The 20170-nt window shown below is 39.5% G+C and overlaps 1 protein-coding gene across 1 annotated transcript in view; it reads left to right on the forward strand.

The window, feature by feature from the left end:
* Positions 1-20170, forward strand: part of COG7 (component of oligomeric golgi complex 7) — a 123169-nt gene that overhangs the window by 22578 nt on the left and 80421 nt on the right. Inside the window, exons 5-6 of the mRNA XM_077141553.1 lie at positions 13383-13465; positions 15574-15696. Coding sequence (XP_076997668.1) covers positions 13383-13465; positions 15574-15696 — 206 coding nt within the window. The remainder of the gene's footprint in view (positions 1-13382; positions 13466-15573; positions 15697-20170) is intronic.

The following is a 20170-nucleotide window of genomic DNA, read 5'->3' on the forward strand; positions in this document are numbered from 1 at the left end:
TATTTGCATAGGTCCTATGGTGGAGTTTATTAGGTTTTTTCCTTTGCTTACTCATCTTAGGATTTGGTTGTTTTTTTTTCCTGGGCCAGCTCTTTACCCAAAAATAGTGTATATTGAAGTCTCCTTGACAGCTCCTTTTTCCCTGGGGCTCCATTGAGAGCCTTCCTTTAACCCTTTTTTAAAGGCTGAAATTCATCATTGTGCCTTTCATTGCTTAGAGAGAATAAGAGGGCTTTGCAGAAATCACTGGGAGTTTTGTTCCTCACATTTTTCTCATGATGTTGTTGTAACTGCAGCCCCTGGAGCTCAGCTGTGTGGTTGGGGTGTTTGTTCACTTATGTGTGAGGTTGCAGCTCTGTGAATTTAAGCTATTTTCCTTTCCTTCTGAGTGAGATGGCTACTTGGAGTGGGCATCAGATTTAAATGATGTCCTGTAGTCAGGATCATGGGCTTTGGTTTGTGGATAAGTGGGTGTTTTTGACAGTTCTTTTATTTTTCATGCACAAATTTGAATCAGGCTTGATATCAGACCCAGCTCTTTGTAGGCAGGATCTCAATTCAGAAGGGGGAAAGTGGGCCTTTTCAGCCTTGTGGGCTATCCCCACTACTGGGCTGAGGTGGAAACAGGCCTTCTTACCACACTTTACCCATGCTTCTCTCTTTGCCCTAGCTGTACCTCTTTCTGCCATGCCATCTGTGCTTGCCATTCCAGTTGGGCACTAGTTGCCAGTATCCCTGCTCATCTTGGACCACACTGATTGAATATCTGACTGAAATTTCTCTGAAGTTTGAAGTACAACTCTTTTCCCTGGCTTCACCACAGATGAAATGGTGGTGTTTTTTCCTTTCAATGATAAATTTTGGCAAATATCAGGAAAGAGTTTTTTACCCTAAGGTAATGTACTCTTTAATCAGTCATCTTCCTGCAAGACTTTTGTGCTGCCTTATGCATTTCTTAAAGGAAATCTTTTAAATTGGTACATCCCCATCATATTACCCCATCTCCTCCTTAGAGTGACATTATGGGTATATACAAATATATGTACCTAATTCATTTTATATAACTAATGAATTCAGTTACTAAAATGAAGCAACTTTTTATAAAATAATTTTAAATGTAGCAGAAAGATTTATTTCAGTGATCTTATGACATAATAAACATTTTTAAAGGTAAATAGTCATTTTTTGACTCATGGATTCTTGTCCATTAAATTGAGATCTACTGTCAGATGTTAGCTGAAAAATGTTACATTTTTTCCTTCTCAGCAGCTTATTGGGTTTTCCAGAGATGAAGGCGGGGAACAAAGCAGCTATTAAAAGGTTGGGAACCTTTTAGCTCAGGTTTGGTTTTTATTTTTCTGTTTTGAATTTATCTCTTGGGTGGGCATCGGTGGCTCAGTGGCAGAGTTCTCGCAAGCCATGCCGGAGACCCGGTTTTGATTCCTGGGGCCAGCCCATGCAAGAAAAAAAAAAGAATTTATTTCTAAGGTTGTGTCATCTACATTTGGCCAGCATGGGGCATGTGGGAGCCAGAGGTGCCGCTACATCTATATGAGCCTTCTTGTCTTTCAGTAGTAAGCCTGGAAGCAAATGCTTTGCTTAATCATTTCCTCTGCCCTTATGAAAATATGTAAGAAACTATTTGACATTAGATTCATACCTTGGCTCTCAGAGTTCTTTGGTATGTGTGGAATTCTTTGTGTGGAATGCTGATGTTTACCAAAGTATTTACTTATTCTCAAACAACCAGGTAGGTGAACATATAGAAGTTCAGTTTTTTTTCTTATAGTTTCTGTCTAGTATAACCAAAGTATGAATTTCCAAATAATACTTGTATTATTTTAAAATATTGAATATTTTAGGGTCAGTGGGGACTACAAAGATGATAAAGATAAAGTTGCTATGCTTCAGGAACCTTTACAACCCATTTGAGGGTGAGGCCAGGAGAGAACAAGTATACAAATAATTTTATTACAGGCTGGAATGTGAAAATTTCATTAGGCCTCCCCAAATAGGATGAGGGAAAATCGAGGAAGCTTTTCAAAAAGAGCTAATGTGTGTCTGGAACTTTAAAGACAGATGAATTAAAATAAAAATAAAAGGTTTTGGGTGGGTCACAGTGGCTCAGTGGCAGAGTTCTCACCTGCCATGATGAAGACTTGGGTTCGATTTCCGGTGCCTGCCCATGCAAAAAATAAAAAAAATGAAAAGGTTTCTAATTATAAAATAGTACAGGTTATTTAAAATTTGAAAAAATATAGAAAAATTTAAAAATAACATGATTTGTTAGTAAGCCCATCCACATAATTATTAGTATTTTTTTCCAATTTTTCCTTTGTGTATATTTCTTTTAAGAACCACCATATCCATTTGGTATATGCAATTTTGTATCTTTTCTTTTTCCCAGTTAGCAGTATAGCATGAGCATTTTCCCATGGATCTAAGATTTTGATAGATTGAAGAGGTGAATTTAGGGCAGAGGGAATCATATGGTACAGGAGGGACAGAATAGGAAAATTCAGGGATTGTTTTGGGAATAATTATAAACTCACTAGAGTGGTGTGAACATTGGGATATGGTCAGAGAGGCAGCTGGAAAGGAAGGCTGGAGACAGATAGGTTGCCTTGAATAGATTAAGGAGTTTCTAATTCAGGATAATATGTTTGTAGCTGTTAACAATGTATTAGTCTGAGGAGTGTGGCAGAGTGGGAGGGTGTTGACTTTGGAGAAGGACAGACCTATTTTAAAATCTTTGGGCTGCTACACATGAGCACCAAGAGCTCAGGCAACTGACCTCTTTGAGCCTCAGTTTCCTCATTAGTAAAATGAAGTTGCTATACACATCAGAGAATTCTTGTGAGTATTGAACTAGATGACAGATTTGAAGCTCCTAGTCCAGAGAAGGCATCCAATAAGCATCTCTTGGAGACTTCATAGCTCTTAGAAAAGGAACAATTCCTATGAGGTCAATAAGGAACATTTGAAGGTTCTGTTTGAAAAGAGCTGTACCACTTCTAAAAGGCTATGTAGCTTAGCAGGTTTAGCTAAAATATGGATTGGAAAATCCCCCAAATTAGCCCCCCAAATTAGTTAATTGGTTTCATTTTTCTTTTTCTTGAATTCCCTTGAATTATTTCATCACTGTGTTAGCTAGGGTTCCCTAGAGAAATAGAATCAGCAGGAAATATTTATAGATATAAAATTTATAAAAGTGTCTCATGTAAGTTTTGAGGAATGTGGAGTCCAAAATCCATAGGGCAGTCTATGAAGGTGAATACTCCGATGAAGGGTCTGGATGAACTTCCCAGGAGAGGCTTGCTGGCCAAAGCAGGAAGAGGGACTGTCTTTTCTGAATCCTCCTTAAAAGGCTTCCAGTTATTAGTCTAAATGTTACACATTGCAGAAGACATTCCCCTTAGCTGATTACAAATGCAATCAGCTGTGGATGCAGCCGTTGTAATCATGACTTAATTCTATGAAATGTCCTCATAGTAATAGACAGGCTAGCACTTGCACAATCAGACAAATGGGCACCACCACCTGGCCAAGTTGACACATGAAACTGACCACGGCAGTCCACCTTGTCATCTTGGCAGCTATACATATCACCTTTAACTATACTTAATCTCTAAATAGAAAGCAATAAAAGACACATTTTTTTTCTCACCTAACAATACTCAGTTGTCTATGTACAACCAGAAATGCATTAAATCTACTCAGAATAGGGTTCAAGTCCTTGGGTAATATTCATTCTTAAACTTGATATCTTACAACTTAAATCTGTAGGCATTACAGCCCTCGTTTCTGTAATTGATCATGTGGTCATAGTTCGTATTGATCACTACCTTCTTCCACTACCCATTCCATGTATCCTTATGCTCAGCAGGCCCTTCAGCTGGCCATGGTTCTTGGCCTGGTGGGTGACCCAAACCTTCATTCCTGAAGTTTCAGAGCCATTGGTAGTCCTACCTGGATTGGGTTGTTGCAGTTTTCCATTGATTTTAATCACAGGGCCTGATAGTACTAAAAGACACCCTAGGAGCTCTCCTGTATTCCAGGAAAACTTTTCTTTACCTCCATTTTGTAGTTGCAGTCCTATTTCCCCCTGATAGTCAAGGTCAATCACCCCAGCCAGTAAAGTAATCCCCTTCTTGGCTTGTTGATCCAGGGTCATGAATAGCCCAAAGGGACCAGGTGGCAGCCTTAGATTCCAGTTCAGTGGAATCATTGTTGTTTCTCTTGGTGGAAGCACTCCGCCTTCTGAAACTAAAACCTATAGACCAGCAGAGCTGAAGGTTCACAGGGTCAGGAAGCAAAAATTTTCCTAGTGGATCACTAGGGATGATAGTGAGTGGTGCCACTCCCATTTTCATCCCTTGGTTCCTGGACCCATGGATCCTGGTTATAGGAGAAACAGAACCATACAGTGGATGCTGATTCAGCTTCCTGGAGAACATTACCCCAGCCCTTCAAGGTATTGCCACCTAGTTGGCACTGTAATCGAGTTTTTAAAAGCTGTTCCACCGTTCTGTCAATCCAGCTGCTTCTGGATGATGGGGAACATGGTAAGACCAGAAAATTCCATGAGTATGTGCCCATTCCTGTACTTCATTTGCTATGAAGTGTGTTCTGTGATAAATAAGGCATTCTGTTAGTCCATGATGGTAGTTTTGGCATAAGCATTGCGTGCAGGGAAAGCAAACCCATTTCTAGAGTATGTGTCTATCCCAGTTAGAACAAATTGCTGCCCTTTCCATCAAGGGAGTGGTCCAGTATAATCACCCTGAAACCATGTAGCTGGCTGGTCACCTTGGGGAATGGTGTCATATCGGGGGCTGAGTGTGGGTCTCTGCTACTGTCAGATTGGGCACTCAGCAGTGGCTGTAGCCAGGTCAGCCTTGGTGAGTGGAAGTCCATGTTGCTGAACCCATGCATAACCTCCATCCCTACCACCATGACTACTTTGTTCGTGAGCCCATGGGCAATGACAGGAGTTGCTGGGGAAAGAGGCTGACTGGTATCCACAGAATGGGTCATCTTATCCACTTGATTATTAAAACGTTCCTCTGCTGAAGTCACTGTCTGGTGCACATTCACATGGGACACAAATATCTTAATGTTTTTAGGCCTGTCAGAAAAGTTTATCCACATGCCTCTTCCCCAGACCTCCTTGTTACCAGTTTTCCAATTATTGTCTTTCCAAGTCCCTGACCATCCACCCAAACCATTAGCAACAGCCCATGAGTCAGTATACAAACGCACCTCTGGCCAGTTCTTCCAAGCAAATTGAACAGCCAGCTACACTGCTCGAAGTTCTGCCCACTGGAAGGATTTCCCCTCACTACTGTCCTTCAGGGACATCCCAGAAAGGGGTTGTAGTGCTGCAGCTGTCTACTTCTGGGTAGTACTTGTATATCATGCAGAGCCATCTGTAAACCAGACCCGAGTTTTCTCTTCCTCAGTCAGTTTACTGTAAGGAACTCCCCACGAGGCCATAGTCCTGGTCTGGGGAAGAGAAGTTAATATAGCAGAAGTGGGGACCATGGGCATTTGGGCCGCTTCCCCATGTAACTTACTTGTGTCTTCAGGACCTGCTCAAGCTCTATTTCTAATATACCATTTCCATTTTATGGTGGAGTGCTGCTGTGCATGCCCAACTCATGGTAGGCAATTCAGGACTCACAGTAACTTGGTGGCCCATGGTTAAGTGTTCAGTCTCTACTAAGGCCCAGTAGTAGGCCAAGAGCTGTTTTTCAAAAGGAGAGTAGTTATCTGCAGCAGATGGTAAGGCTTTGCTCTAAAATCCTAAGGGTCTGCATTGTGATTCTCCTACAGGGACCTACCAAAGGCTCCAGATAGCATCTCTCTTTGCCACTGATACTTCCAACACCATTGGATCTGCTGAATCATATGGTCCAAGTGGCAGAGCAGCTTGTACAGCAGCCTGGACCTGTTGCAGAGCCTCCTCTTGTTCAGGTCCCCACTCAAAATTAGCAGCTTTTCTGGAAACTCAATAAGTGGACTAGAGTAGCACACCCAGATAAAGAATATGTTGTCATCAAAATCCCAAGAGACCTACTAGCCATTGTGCCTCTTTTTGGTCATAGGAGGGGCCAGATGCAGCAACTTATCCTTCACCTTAGAAGGGATATCTCGACATGCTACACACCACTAGATACCTAGAAATTATACTGAGGTGGAAGGCCTCTGTATTTTTGTTGGATTTATCTCCCATCCTCTGACACGTAAATGCCTTACCAGTAAGTCTTAAGTAGTTGCTACTTCTTGCTCACTAGGTTCAATCAACATGATATCATCAATATAATGGACTAGTGTGATGTCTTGTGGGAGGGATAAATGATCAAGGTCCCTCTGGACAAGGTTATGACAGGGCTGGAGAGTTGATATACCCCTGAGGTAGGATAGTAAAAGTATATTGCTGACCTTGCCAGCTGAAAGCAGGCTGTTTCTGGTGGTCCTTAAATAGCTTGAGTAAAAAGCATTTGCCAGATCAATAGCTGCATACCAGGTACTAGGGGATGTATTCGTTTACTCAAGCCATGATACCACGTCTGGAACAGCAGTTGCAGTTGGAGTTACCACCTGGTTGAGCTTACAATAATCCATTGTTGTCCTCCAAGACCCATCTGTTTTCTGTACATGCCAAATAGTGTTGAATGGGAATGTGGTGGGAATCACCACCCCTGCATCCTTCAAGTCCTTAAGAGTGGCAGTAATTTCTGCAATCCCTCCAGAAATCCAGTATTGCTTTTGATTTACTATTTTGCTAGGTAAGGACAGTTCTAGTTGCTTCCACTTAGCCTTTTCTAACACAATAGCCCTCACTCCATGAGTTAGAGAGCCAATGTGGGGATTCTACCAGTTGCTCAGTATGTCTGTTCCAATCATGCATTCGGGAACTGGGGAAATAATCATAAAATTTGTCCACGGGACCACTGGACCCCCTGTGAGATGGATCTGAGCTAAAACTCCATTGATCACCTAACCTCCATAAACCCCACTGTGACTGGTAGACCAGTGTGACATTTTGGGTCCCCTGGAATTAATGTCACTTATGAACCAGTGTCTAATCCCTGAAATATCTGATCATTTCCTTTTCCCCAGTGCAAACTTACCCTGGTAAAAGACCACTGGTGTCCTTGGGGAAGGCTTGGAGGAAGATTGACAGTATAAATTTGTGGCATTGTAACAGAGTCCACCCTTAAAGGGAGCTGCCCTCCCCTCATTCAAGGGACTCTGGGTCTGTAAACTGTCTCATGTCTGGAAATTGTTTAAGGGGCCATAACTCTGTGTTTTTGTAATTCAGGTTAGATTTCTGTTCACTTGATCTAGAACTCTTTTGTTTATATAGCTCAAACAAGAACTTAGTAGACTGCCCATCTATTGTACTTCTAGGTACCCTATATCTACTAGCCTATGCCACAAGTCTCTGTGAGTCAGATTATTTTGAGTCCTGCTTTGAGTCTGCTGTCTATTATGATAGCCATATCCACCTTGTTTTTGGCGATTAAGGGCTGCACTTAGCTTCTGCCAACTTGGGATCTGGACATCCCCATTGTGTCTAAGGATTCCAGCTCAGTGACAGCTGTTCCCACAGTAACATCTGACTTACAGAGAAGTGCAACTACAGAGCTCTTCAGGGATGATGGTGCTAGTCTCACGAATTTATTTTTCACAGTTCTGGTAAAAGGTGCATCCTCTGGACATTCCTGGGGTGTAAGAGCAGACTTTCCATGATAAATCCACTCTAACATTCCAGTCTCTCTAAGCCTCTGGATCCCCTCCTCTACATTATACCAGCGCAGTTCTGGCATTTCAACCTCAGGTAATGTCAGCCACCTTTTGATCCATATTTCAGCCATCCATCCAAATAAACTCTAAACCCTTGAGCTATAACATTGAATGTAGAATCCTTGTTTAGTGCATCCATATCAATAAGTTCAGCCTGAGCCAGCTTTATATTTCTCCCACCATTATCTCACACCCTTGAATCCATTGCCATACCTATTCCCCTGATTTCTGTGTATATAAATTGGAAAACTCACAGAGTTCTTTTGGAGTATAATGTACCTTGGGTGATACTTTGTACCTCACCTTTTGGGGCCTGTTGGGACTTTAGTCTAGTTATAGGTCTGGAAGGAATGAGGGGTGGTGGGGGTGGGTCATGAAAGGAATTAGAAGTATCTTCCAAGCCATTTGCTTTAGTGCATTCATTGGCAATTTCATCCGGTGAAACAAGATTAATCACACTAGGGCTAATCCCTTCAGGTGAAGTTTAGGTGGCCAACACCTCAGGGCAGGCTGGAGGTGGGTTGGCTATGTCCTCTGGGCAGAGTGTTACAGGGTTACCTAGAGAAGACTCAGCATGACCTAAGGTTTCAACCTCTCCACGGACATCATTGTCAATCCATATGTCACCATCCCATTTTTCAGGGTCCCATTCCTTTCCAATTAGTGCCCTCACTTTAACGGTCGACATCATGCAAGATTGAGATTTCAGTTTACATTGCAAAGTTGCTACTCTAACAATAGAATTCTGAGTCTGGTTTTCGGAGCTCTCCGGTCTGCAGCTACAGAAATAAGATCTTAAAAAAAAAAAAAAAGAAATAAGATCTTCCTTCAGGCCACTTACTGAAATATTTACATCTGTCAGATGGTGTTTAAGCTTCTCATTTGAAGCCTTAAGCCCATCCCTTTCATTCATTAATGTATACAGTGTATCCAACAACAACCAGCCAACATCTCTATACCTCTTATTTCCACAAAATTCCATGAAGGTATAAAAAACATTATCCTCCAGAACCTGGCTTCATACAAGCTAAGCATTAGAAGAATTGAATGGTGATATTTTGACTGTCTCTTTTGCCAACTCACCCCATGGATTAGCAGTATCATTCTGATTATGGGAATCAGAGTCCTTAGTGCCTTTGAGTCCAGTCAGAGTAGAAAACCAATCATAAAAGCCCATTTTTAAGATTCTGTTTCTTAAGAATCACCCCACTCCTGGTACCAAGCTGTATTAGTTAGGGTTCTCTAGAGAAACAGAATCAGCAGGAAGTATCCATAGATATAAAATTTATAAAAGTGTCTCACGTAACCTTTAAGGAGTGTAGAGTCCAAAATCCTTAGGGCAGGCTGTGAAGCTGATGACTCCAATGAAGAGTCTGGATGAACTCCACAGAAGAGCCTTGTGGGTCGAAGCAGGAAGAGGGACTGTCTCTTCTGAATCCTCCTTAAAAGCCTTCCAGTGATTAGATTAAATATCACTCATTGCAGAAGACACTCCCTTTGGCTCATTACAAGTACAGTCAGCTGTGGATGTAGCGGACGTGCTCATGATTTAATTCTATGAAATGTACTCATAGTAGCAGACAGGCCAGCACTTGCCCAACCAGACAAATGGGCACCACCAACCGGCCAAGTTGACACATGAATCTGACCATGACAATCACCTACAGTGCTGAAAAAGTTAAATAGTATTGAAGGGTTTATTGGAAAAAATAAACTCTTTTCCTTTGTCTGCTTATTCCCATCCCAGGAGTCACCACTTTTAATTCTCAGAGCTATTTTTTTTTTCCTGGTATTTTCCTTCATGTTTCTGTGTAATAAATTTGTGAATTTGTTTCTTGATGTATCAATTTTATGTGTTACCTGGTGACTCGCATTTTTATAGATAAGGATTTATTTAACTTTTATATGTCACCCTCACCTCCATTCCCCATTCTCTATTTTACTGTTATTTTTGGTTGACTCAAGACATAGTGGTTATCATCACTTTATACATAGTGTTTATTTTTGCAAAAGCAGATTTTTCACTGTGGTCTTAGTCCCCTTCCTATTTAGTTTGGAGTTTATACTGAAATTTCTGATTTCTTTCTTCTCTCTTCCCCCCAGTTCATTCTGCTGTCCATGCTTATTTTTTTTCTAAATAATCTGTTATGGGAATAAGGTATTCTTCTGGGTCCCCCTTTTTTCTGGAGACTTTCCATCTTGAGCATTCTGTTCTTCAGTGCTGCTCTGGACTAGCTTGGTTCCTGGATTTGTTTGCTAAATCTGAGATTTTAAATCCTGTGTCTTTCAGTTATCATTTTGGACAAGTCTTAGGAGTCAAGTTATGTCTCAGGAACTTGACCAAGGGATGGTCGTGGCTCTTCTGGCTGTGCGATCTGGACTTGCTTATTTTGTGGCAGTTTCTCTGTGTTCTTACTTCGTATGGTGGCACTGTTAAATTGAGATTATAGATGTGGAAAAGCTTAAAAGAAGTCCTGTAAATGTCAAGTGGGACAGCTAGTTTGTCCACAGTGATCTTTTTTTTGATGTTATCACCTACTTTGCATATTGAAGGCCTTTGATACTATCCTCACCTCTGTTTATGTTTACTCATGCATTCAATGGAAATATTCTCTTTCTCAAGGAAATATGAGCAAACAGAGTATGGAAGAGAGATAAAGGGCATTTCTTGCAGGCACATATCTAAGGAGCTATGCCTAAAGTCTATACCTACAAGAAAATAGGTTGTACTGACTGAGATGGTGTGTTTGTGTGTGGATAGTTTAAGAAGAGATTTAAGAATCTCTTTTTTCTATATATTTATTTCACTTCATAGATAGTTATGACACATCTAGTGCAAGGCATTTTGTTACAGGAATTTCCTTATGCTTAAATAGAATGTGAAATCACATGTAAAAGAAACATTCATCTTTTTTGGATTCGTTTATTTTGCATTATTGATATCTGTGCTGCTTCTCATTGGTGCTGTGTCTGTTATGTTTTGGTTTGTAATTAAAATTCGGTTGTTAATATGTAATGTTAAGAACCCATTGGCTATATACTGCAGTTTGGGTGGATGGAATTGAGAATAGGGACGACAACTTGCATTGAGACCTGTTCAATTTAGGATTCTTTTGGTTACAAATGATAGAAACCCAATTCAAACTAGCTTAAGGGAAAAAAGGGTACTGTACTAGCTTATAGAACTGAGAAGTCCCATGATAATTCCAGGGATAAGGCTTCATGCCTGTCTTGATCCAAAGAACAAACTATTTTGATGTTAGGATGCTCTCTCTATTTTGCCATTTCTTGGCTCTGTCTCTGTGTGTTAGCTTTTCTTTCAGGCACACTGTTCATGTAATAGCCCTTAGGAGTTCTAAGTTTCCATTCTCGCAGTTTAAGCAGAGGCCCCTTGATTAATCTTGATTGCATTTGATAGGCATCTTGATTGCATTTGATAGGCAGGCTTTTGCATCCCTGAATCAATTACTTTGATAGTTGATTTGAGGGTCTGGTTGGCCAGGCTTGATGGCATGTATGAAGTCAGCTGCACTTGAAGTATTTAGATGGAGAATGGGAGAATGGGAGAATGGGGTCAGGGGCATAATTCCCCAGAGGAAAACCTGAGTTCTTTTAGCAGAAGAAAGGCAGTAGATGTGGGTGGCAAAAATAACATGTCACCACAGGATCCTTTTTAGTACCCAGTAGGTGGCCCTGCACCATGTGGCTGCTCAGTGTTGTTTTTTATTTGAATTGATGGTATTGGCTGAAGCCTAGAAATTCTTTTTCTCATTGGCTGCCAAAGTAGGATTCCTGTTTCTTTCGTTTGTCCAAATCATAAAGTTCTCCCAGTTTTGCAGATAATTTATCATAGAATTTAATGCACTAATCTTGAAAAGCTTGAATTCCTTGGTATGAGCTAAAGACCCAGATACTATTACTTTTAAGTTTTTGGGTTTACTTATATTGGCAAATTATGCCTTATTTTTACATTTAAGAAATAACAAATTCTACTCTGTTGGGGAGAAATTTTTAAAATTATGATTATATATTTAAGCAGCACACACTGTAGTAGTTAATTTCTAACAATATTCTTTGAATGTACACCAAAGTGTTAATAGTGCTTAACAGAGCATGATGGGCTTATGGGCAGTTTTTTCTTCTTACTTTTCTTCCAGTTTATGTTTTTTCCCCACCATGAATGTGCTACTTAAAGTTAGAAAAACAATGCTATTTAAAGCATTTATTGAGTGCCCTAATTTGTGCTGTGCTAGTAAGAACAGCAGATTAAGTCAGAAAAGGTCGCGGCCTTCATGGAGCTGATATTTCCATGAGTGAGAAAGAAAATAAACTATTATACAGTTAACTAATAAAATAAATATAGGTTGTAATTAGTGTTATAAAGGGGAGCATGTGATAGAGAATAACAGGGAGAACCTAATGTTAGGTTGACTGAATAGGAAGGGCCCCTTGGATGAGGCAAGAGCCATAGAAGGTCATCCCAGACATAAGTACAGAGGCAGGAAAGCGCTTGATTTGTGATTGGAACCTGACAGAAGACTTGTTTGTGTCAGTGTTGTGGATGGAGTTGTGTCCCTCAAAAAGACATGTTCTGATCCTAAGCCCCAGCCTGTGAATGTGAACTTTGAAGTTCACATAAAGGGAATCTTTGAAGATGTTATTAGTTAAGATAAGGTCAAATTGGATATTAAAATCCAGTATGACTGGTGTCCTTATAAGGAGAGGAAATTTGGACACTGTAAGAGAGAAACAGAGTCAGAGAGAGGGATGGTTATATGATAGAGACAGAGGTAGAGTATTGCTACCACAAGCCAAGGAATGCAGTGGATTGCCAGCCACCTACAAGAAATCGGGTGAGAGTCATGGAATGGAGTCTCCCCTTTGAGAGGAGACATGCTAAAGGTACAATATGGGATCATTCACAACCATTAGAATGGCTGTTATTAACAAAAGTGAAAATAAGTTTTGGTGCGAATGTGGAGGAACAGGAGCTTTCATATGTTGTTGTTAGGATTATATAATAGTGCAGCTGCTGTAGAGAACATTTTGAGTATTCCTCAGAAAGTTAAGTATAGAATTACCATATGACCTGCCGAGTTCCACTCCTAAGTATATATCCAAAAGAATTGAAAGACTTATTTTAGATGCCTTCCATTGCAGACATTTTATGATTCCAATCAGGGCTGGGGCTAGGGATGCCAAATGAGAACTTCCTTAGATTTTGCACCCCAGGCTTACCTCTCCCTAGTCCCTGCCTTGATTCTAATTCATTTTACCATTCACATTTAAAACTTAATTTACTGATGTATAAATTTAGTAGTATTAATGAAGTTTATTGAAGCATTATTTTAAAAAGCTTGCATTGTCTAATTATCAAGTCACATGTTCTGCTCTGAACTTTGCTTAATTTTTTGTATTTATCATTTCCATGCATGAGTTAATTCATTACCTAGGGAGGAACTTCAGAATATGAGCTTACATCTATCCACATTTTTTCCCAGTGAATTCTTTTTCTTGGCTACCATGAACCTGATAACAGTATGGATGTATTTTATGTTGTTTTCCTTTAGATCAGGCCAAAATGTTTGTGAAAGTTTTTACTGCAATTGACCGGATGCCCCAACTTCTCGCCTACTACTATAAGTGTCACAAGGTAAGGAGCTATGAATGATTACAATCATGTAATGCTTAAAACACTGGGCTGCACAATCCCAGTTTCATACTCAGAGGGATTGTCTGGGCCTTTTTTTTCCAATGCAATTTATTTGCTTCCTTAATTGAAAGCTGCCAATACAACCAGTGTACAATAGTCAGGTCAAAGGCGCACAATTAATTTAAAGGTGGAGGATACATCAGTGTCTCAAGTCCATCAGCCTGAGAGCCACTGGACTGTAAACCAGATATAAGCATTTAGTGGAGGTTCCAAAGCTGGATGGCAGGAGGCACTGGTCATAGTGCTGCAGTGAGATTGGTAGCGAGGGTCTATCTGGTGTCAGTCTGCCTCAACCTGATACTCACCAAAGAGGCATCTTCACTGGCTTTTTATGACACATCCATCTGGTCCACATCAAATCAGTACATATTTCTTCACACAGATGTCTGATTATCACTTATTACAAAGCCATGTTTACCTCAATTTGTTTACATTCTATTTGTGATCAACAAATTTACTGTATTCCCATTTTAATAGTAGTTGATTCAGTTTGTTCCCAATCTAATAATGGTTGATGTTTACAATGTTATTTTGGGATGCAAGATCATTAATATCATTTGATCCACCATAGGGTGTCTCTGTTCTGTGACTACCTCACTTTTCATGTCTTCATTACAAATATTTCTTAATTTGCTTTATGATTTCTTTTTTTTTTTTTTTTTTTGGGTGCATGGTCTGGGAATCAAACCTGGGTCTCCTGCATGGAAGACAAGCATTCTACCATTGGACCACCCATGCACCCTTTATGATTTCTTTTTTTAAAAAATATTTTTACTGAGGGATATCCACACATATACAGTCCAACCAAACTATATAATCAGTGACTCACAATATCATCACATAGTTGTGTATTCGTTACCATGATCATTTTTAGAACATTTACATCACTCCGGAAAAGAAATAAAAAGAAAAAAAAAAGAACTCATAATTCCATACTCCTTACGCCTCCCTCTCATTGACCCATAGTATTTCAGTCTATTCAATTTTACCCTTTATCTCCCCCTATTATTTATTTATTTGTTATCTTTTTTTTTTTTAACTCATCTGTCCATACCCTGGATCAGAGCATCAGACACAAGGTTTTCACAATCACATGGTCACATTGTAAAAGCTATATAGTTATACAGTCGTCTTCAAGAATCAAGGCTACTGGAACACAGCTCAACAGTTTCAGGTGCTTCCCTCCAGCCACTCCAATACACCATAGACTAAAAAGGGATATCTATTTAATGCGTTAATAGTAACTGGGCTTTTTCTTTTACTTGGCCGGCAGGGGGTGCTGTTGATCCAGCCTGTGGATTCATTTCATTACCATTTGGGAAAAAAGTCATCAGTTTCATTTTTTTTTTTTTTAAAATATTTAAAGATGGATTTCATTTTCATATTGGAAAAGTTGTTGTAATGTTTCTGTTTTTTGTTTTTTTTGAAGGAGATTCATGTCTTAAGCTTTCTTTGTTCCCTAAGCAAGCTATAAGAATTTTATGTTTTTCTAGGGTTGTTGAAGTTAGGTTACCAAAACACTTGAAAACTTCCTGGGCTAACTGTAATTCCTTCAAGTCCAATGTCGATGAGTCTTTTAAGCAGAAGTGTTAGGATGTGAAGCTTAAATGCGTGTGCACCTACCTCTAGGGTCTATTCTGAGGAGTGGTAGTGCGCTGAGTGGAAGTACATTGGCACACTGTTGGGAGGATAAAAGGAGAGAGGATCACTTGGAGGGCAACAGAGTCAAACTTTGAATGGTGATCAGAGCAGGTTACTGTAAAACGTTTCCCTCCATCTTTTTATTTATTTTTTTCTGTTTTTTTTTTTTTGGGGCATGGGCAGGCACTGGGAATTGCACCCAGGTCTCAGGCATGGCAGGCGAGAACTCAATCTTCTGAGCCACCATGGGCACCCCCTCACCTTTTTAAAAAGTGAATGAGATGAACAACAGTGGCCCAGGGTGGCAGGGAACAGTAAATTACTTGCCCTTGGTGGGAGGGTAGACGGATTTAGCAGGGAGCCTGACAGATCTACCTAGTAAGACTCACTTTGTTCTGCCCTTACAGGTACAGCTTTTAGCAACCTGGCAAGAACTGTGCCAGAGTGATCTCCCCCTGGACCGGCAGCTCACTGGGCTCTATGATGCCCTGCTTGGTGCTTGGCACACACAAATCCAATGGGCTATGCAGGTAAGAGCTCATATGGGTTCTAGAGAGAACAAAGCCTGTGGGGACAAGGGTTCAGGTGACTGCTCCAGAAGTGGGCTCTCTCAACTGCAGAGCATTACCTGAAGAACCTCCCCATTCACTGCCCTCGCTGAAGGGGTCAGCAGATACATCAGCAAAATCTTTAGGTCTCTATGAAAACTCTTCTTATCACTCTCATCTATATCTTAAGTGGAATCTAATATGACAATGTTGCATGTTGTTCAATAAGTGAGCCTGTGGAATTCCAGAAGACCATTATCTTCAGATCTAAAAGCAGGAGGCCCTTAGTCAGGTGCTGTGTGAGTGAACATGATTGTTTTGTATCTTAACTTCAGGTAAAGTTTACCTGGCCTGAAGTTAGTTTCCCGAATACACGAGAGTTAAAGCATGTATTTTTTTTAAGTGTGTAAATGTTTATTTGTGTGTCCACTCTCAGTTCCTTCAGGTGTATACTTAGCAGGATACATTGCAGGATCATATGGTAACCCCACCCTTAGCCTCCTATGCAACCACCACACTGCCCTCCAGAGGGGCTGCGCCACTCTACTTCCCTACCAACAGTGAATAGGTGCATCTGAAAGAGCATAAAGATATCCTCTAACTAGAGGAGAGGTGAGACAGAGAAACCTTGTTTTAAGTAGAAACTTTCCATCAATTTTCCAAAGTCTCTAGATATTTTCAGCCATAGACAGTAAGAATCATTGTTCTCTTGTCTTGATACTTGGGGCTGCAAAGATCCTTTTACAGAAGGGGGAAAAGGAGTAATAACTTACTAGGCCTGCTTATGGTGTGGCTTCTTTTTCTTTGTTTTTTTCTTCACAATTAGTTGTGAATCACCCTTCAAATGTTCATCCATCATTCGCAGTATGAGCTCGACTGACTAGTAGGTGAAAAGTCCTTAGAACAGGGTCATACCATTCAAGTTGGTTGAAACACTCCTTTCTGCCCTTATTTATTTCTTTCAAACCAATCTGATTCACTTACATAAAAAAAGAAAACAAAAACCAAACCTACTCCTCTGGGAGTATCACAGTTTTATGTGATTGTCAATTTTCAGTGACCCTGTCCATCCATACTTATTTGTGCATCCTCACCTCTTCTACTTCTAGTATCGTGAGAATAAAAACAGCTTATGTCCATAAGTACTGATACCCTTTGTCATCAAAGAAAAAGGACTTTTACTTCTCAAACTTTTAGTTGAGCCTTATCCTAAATTTTGTAAGGTAGAGTTTATGTTAATTTATACCTTTGGCACATGGCTCATTTCCTTTTTGGGATGTAAGTGTGGGAGGTAGGCTATTATCTCTTGATGCTCAGTACACACCAAAGTTGCTGGGGTAAATGTTTCTTCTTTTAGATACCTCTCAACCAGTGTTTTTTTTTGGAAATTTCCAACATACGAAAAGGTTGAAAGAATTGTTCAGTGAACCACATGTATCTACCTCCTAGTTTCTATAATTAACATTTTGTTATTTTTGCTTTATCCCTAATCTGTCCATCCATCCATGACTATCTATTCATTGAACCATCTTTTTTTGATGCGTTTCAAAGTAAGTTGTAGATATCATTCGCTTCATAGCATACATATTATGACTAGAATACATTATTTTTACAGTAAAATGTACTCAGCAATGAAATGCAATGATCTTAAATTAGTTTTGACAAATGCAGATACCGGTGTAACCCAATCTCTTATCAAGATACAGACCATTACCTTACCTTATGCTTACCTTCCCTCATGCTCTTTCCCAGTCTATGCCTGCCCCACAACCCTGAAGGCAATCACTGTTCTGATTTTTTCCCACCATAAATTAGTTTAGCCTATTCTAGAATTCCATATAAATGTAATCATGCAGTGTTGTTTGGTAAGATTTTTTCATTTGGCAAGTTTCTGAGATTTATTCATGTTGTTGGATATATCAATAATTTGTTCCTTTTTATTATTAAATGCTATTGCTGAAAACTAGTCTTTTATTGCTGAATACTATTTGTCCCTTTTTATTGCTGAATACTATTATATTGTATTATATTGCACCGCAGTTTATTTATTCTCTTATTCATGGACACTTGGGCTATTTCTGGTGTGAGGCAGTTATGAATAAAGCTGCTTTGAATTGTCTTGTAGAAATCTTATGGGTACATGTTTTCATATCTCTTGGGTAGATACCTAGAAATGGAATTGCTGGGTCATAGAATAGATGTATGTTTAGTTTTATAAGAAAACATCAGAACTTTTTCCAAAGTGGTTGTACATTTTACACTTCCCCATCAGTGTATAAGAGTTCTAACTGCTTTACATCTTTGTCAGTTTTTAAAATTTTAGTCACTCTGGTAAGTGTGTAGTAGTACTCATTATAGTTTTAATTTGCATTTCCTTGCTTACTAAGGTATTGAGCACCTTTTCTTGTGTTGTTGGCCATTTGTATATGTTCTTTTGTGAAGTGTCTGTTCAAGTCTTTTGGCCATTTAAAGAAAATTAGGGGGTGTTGCATGGGTAGTTCAGTGGTAGAATTCTCACCTGTCACACAGGAGACCCCCCAGGTTAGATTTCTGGCCCATACACTCCAAAATAATAATAATAATTCAACAAATGACACTGCAGTAATGGGATATTCACATGGAAAAAGAATAAAATGTGATCTCCACTGCACATCAGACAAAAAAAATTGGGGCCGTTTGCCTTATTAGTATTGTGTTGTAGGAGTTCTCTTGTTGGTATTTCTTCCCGGTCTCTGGCTTGAGTAGAGGTTTTGATTCTGATTAAACCTAATTTATCAATTTTTTTTTTCTTTTATGGTCATTGCTTTCTTGTCTACCCCCAAGTTGCAAAGGTATTATTCCATGTTTTCTTCTAGAAGCTTTGTTTCACATTACATTTAGGTCCATGGTTCATCTTGAACTAATTTTTGAGTATGGTTTGAGGTAGGGTCTGATTGTTTCTGCATAGCATACAATCCTATTTGATAAATTTGGTCTAAAAGTCTATGAATTCTTTGCTTTTCTTTGGCCATTGAGGAGAGAGTCCCTTTTGACTGGTCACCTTAAAGGAAAGGGGAAACCTGCAAGCTTAAGAGACCTGATATATTTTAATTGAAACATGTATCAAAAAAAAAATGCCACTGAAGGTCTAGGATATGACTTGATATTTTCAGCTGGCCAACAGTTTGAACTCTTTGGAATAGAGTCATTTAGTCTATTTCCCTTCCCAAATCATTTAATTAGCAAACAGAAGCGAAGTAAGTCCTTGTTGCTGTTCCTTTCTCAGAAAATACTGGGAAGAGTCAGAGTTTCTTTTTCTAGACAGGAATAGTTTTCATTTTTGATCCCATTCATTTCTTGGAGTAAGTTGTTTCTTCTTTCAGATGAGGGAGTTGGACTAGGCAATATTTAAAGGTGTCTTCCAGTTTTATGATTCTCTTTACATTGGTGTGTTTAGGAGATAGTGATGTAAAGTGCTGGCTAGAGAGGGAGGAGCATTATATTAGTGCAGCTAATGGAAAATGAATGTAGGTGGGGAGGAGAAACATGGAATGGAGAAATTATGAACTCAAGATGGAGAAGTTTGGTTTTCTCAGGTAAATTGTGAGGATCTGGAGCAGGAGAGTAAATGATGACACTACCGTTTTAAGAATTATTTTGGTATCAAAACATCACCTGTGCAATTTTTCTGCCAAAAAGTCTTAACCCAAATGTTATTGTGAGGAAATATGCAGACAAATCAAGCTAAAGATCATTTTGTGAAACAACTGACCTGAACTCTTTGGAAATGTCAGTGTTGTGAAAGCCAAAAAAAGCTGGAGAGCTGTTTTAGATTAAAGCAGTCTAAAGAAATATGGCAGTGAGATGAAATGCATGATCCTTGATTCGATTCTGTATGATTTGAAAAAAAAAAAACTATTGAGGACATTAAAGGGACAACTGGAGAAGTTTGATCATGGGCTGTCTTAGATAATGATAGTACATCAAGATTAAGTTTAATTAATTATATCATGGTCATATAGAGATTGCCCTTAGTTTTAAGAGATAATATGCTGAGGTATTCAGAGGTGGTATGTCATGATACTACGACTAACTCTCAGATGGTGCAGAGAGAAAGAAAGAGAGAAATAAAACAAATGTGGCCAAATGCACTATTTACAGATTTTAATATGTGTATTTAAAAAATAAGGGTGCACGGGTAGTTCCATGGTAGAATGTTCGCTTTCCATGCAGGAGACCTGGGTTTGATTCCCAGACCATGGACTCTTCCCCCAAAAAACAAAACAAGATCAACAACAACAACAGCAAACATTAAACATAATGCATTTGATGATAGTGTGTAGGGTGAATTGATGAGGAAGAGATTGGCATCCGAATGAATGACGAGGAGAGTAAATGATGAGTAGTAGCATCATGCTACTACTACTTGATGCTGCGTGATGAGAATTCTTAGACCACCTCTCTATTTCAACTACAA

Source organism: Tamandua tetradactyla, chromosome 23, assembly GCF_023851605.1.
Source record: "Tamandua tetradactyla isolate mTamTet1 chromosome 23, mTamTet1.pri, whole genome shotgun sequence".
Classification (NCBI taxonomy): Eukaryota; Metazoa; Chordata; class Mammalia; order Pilosa; family Myrmecophagidae; genus Tamandua; species Tamandua tetradactyla.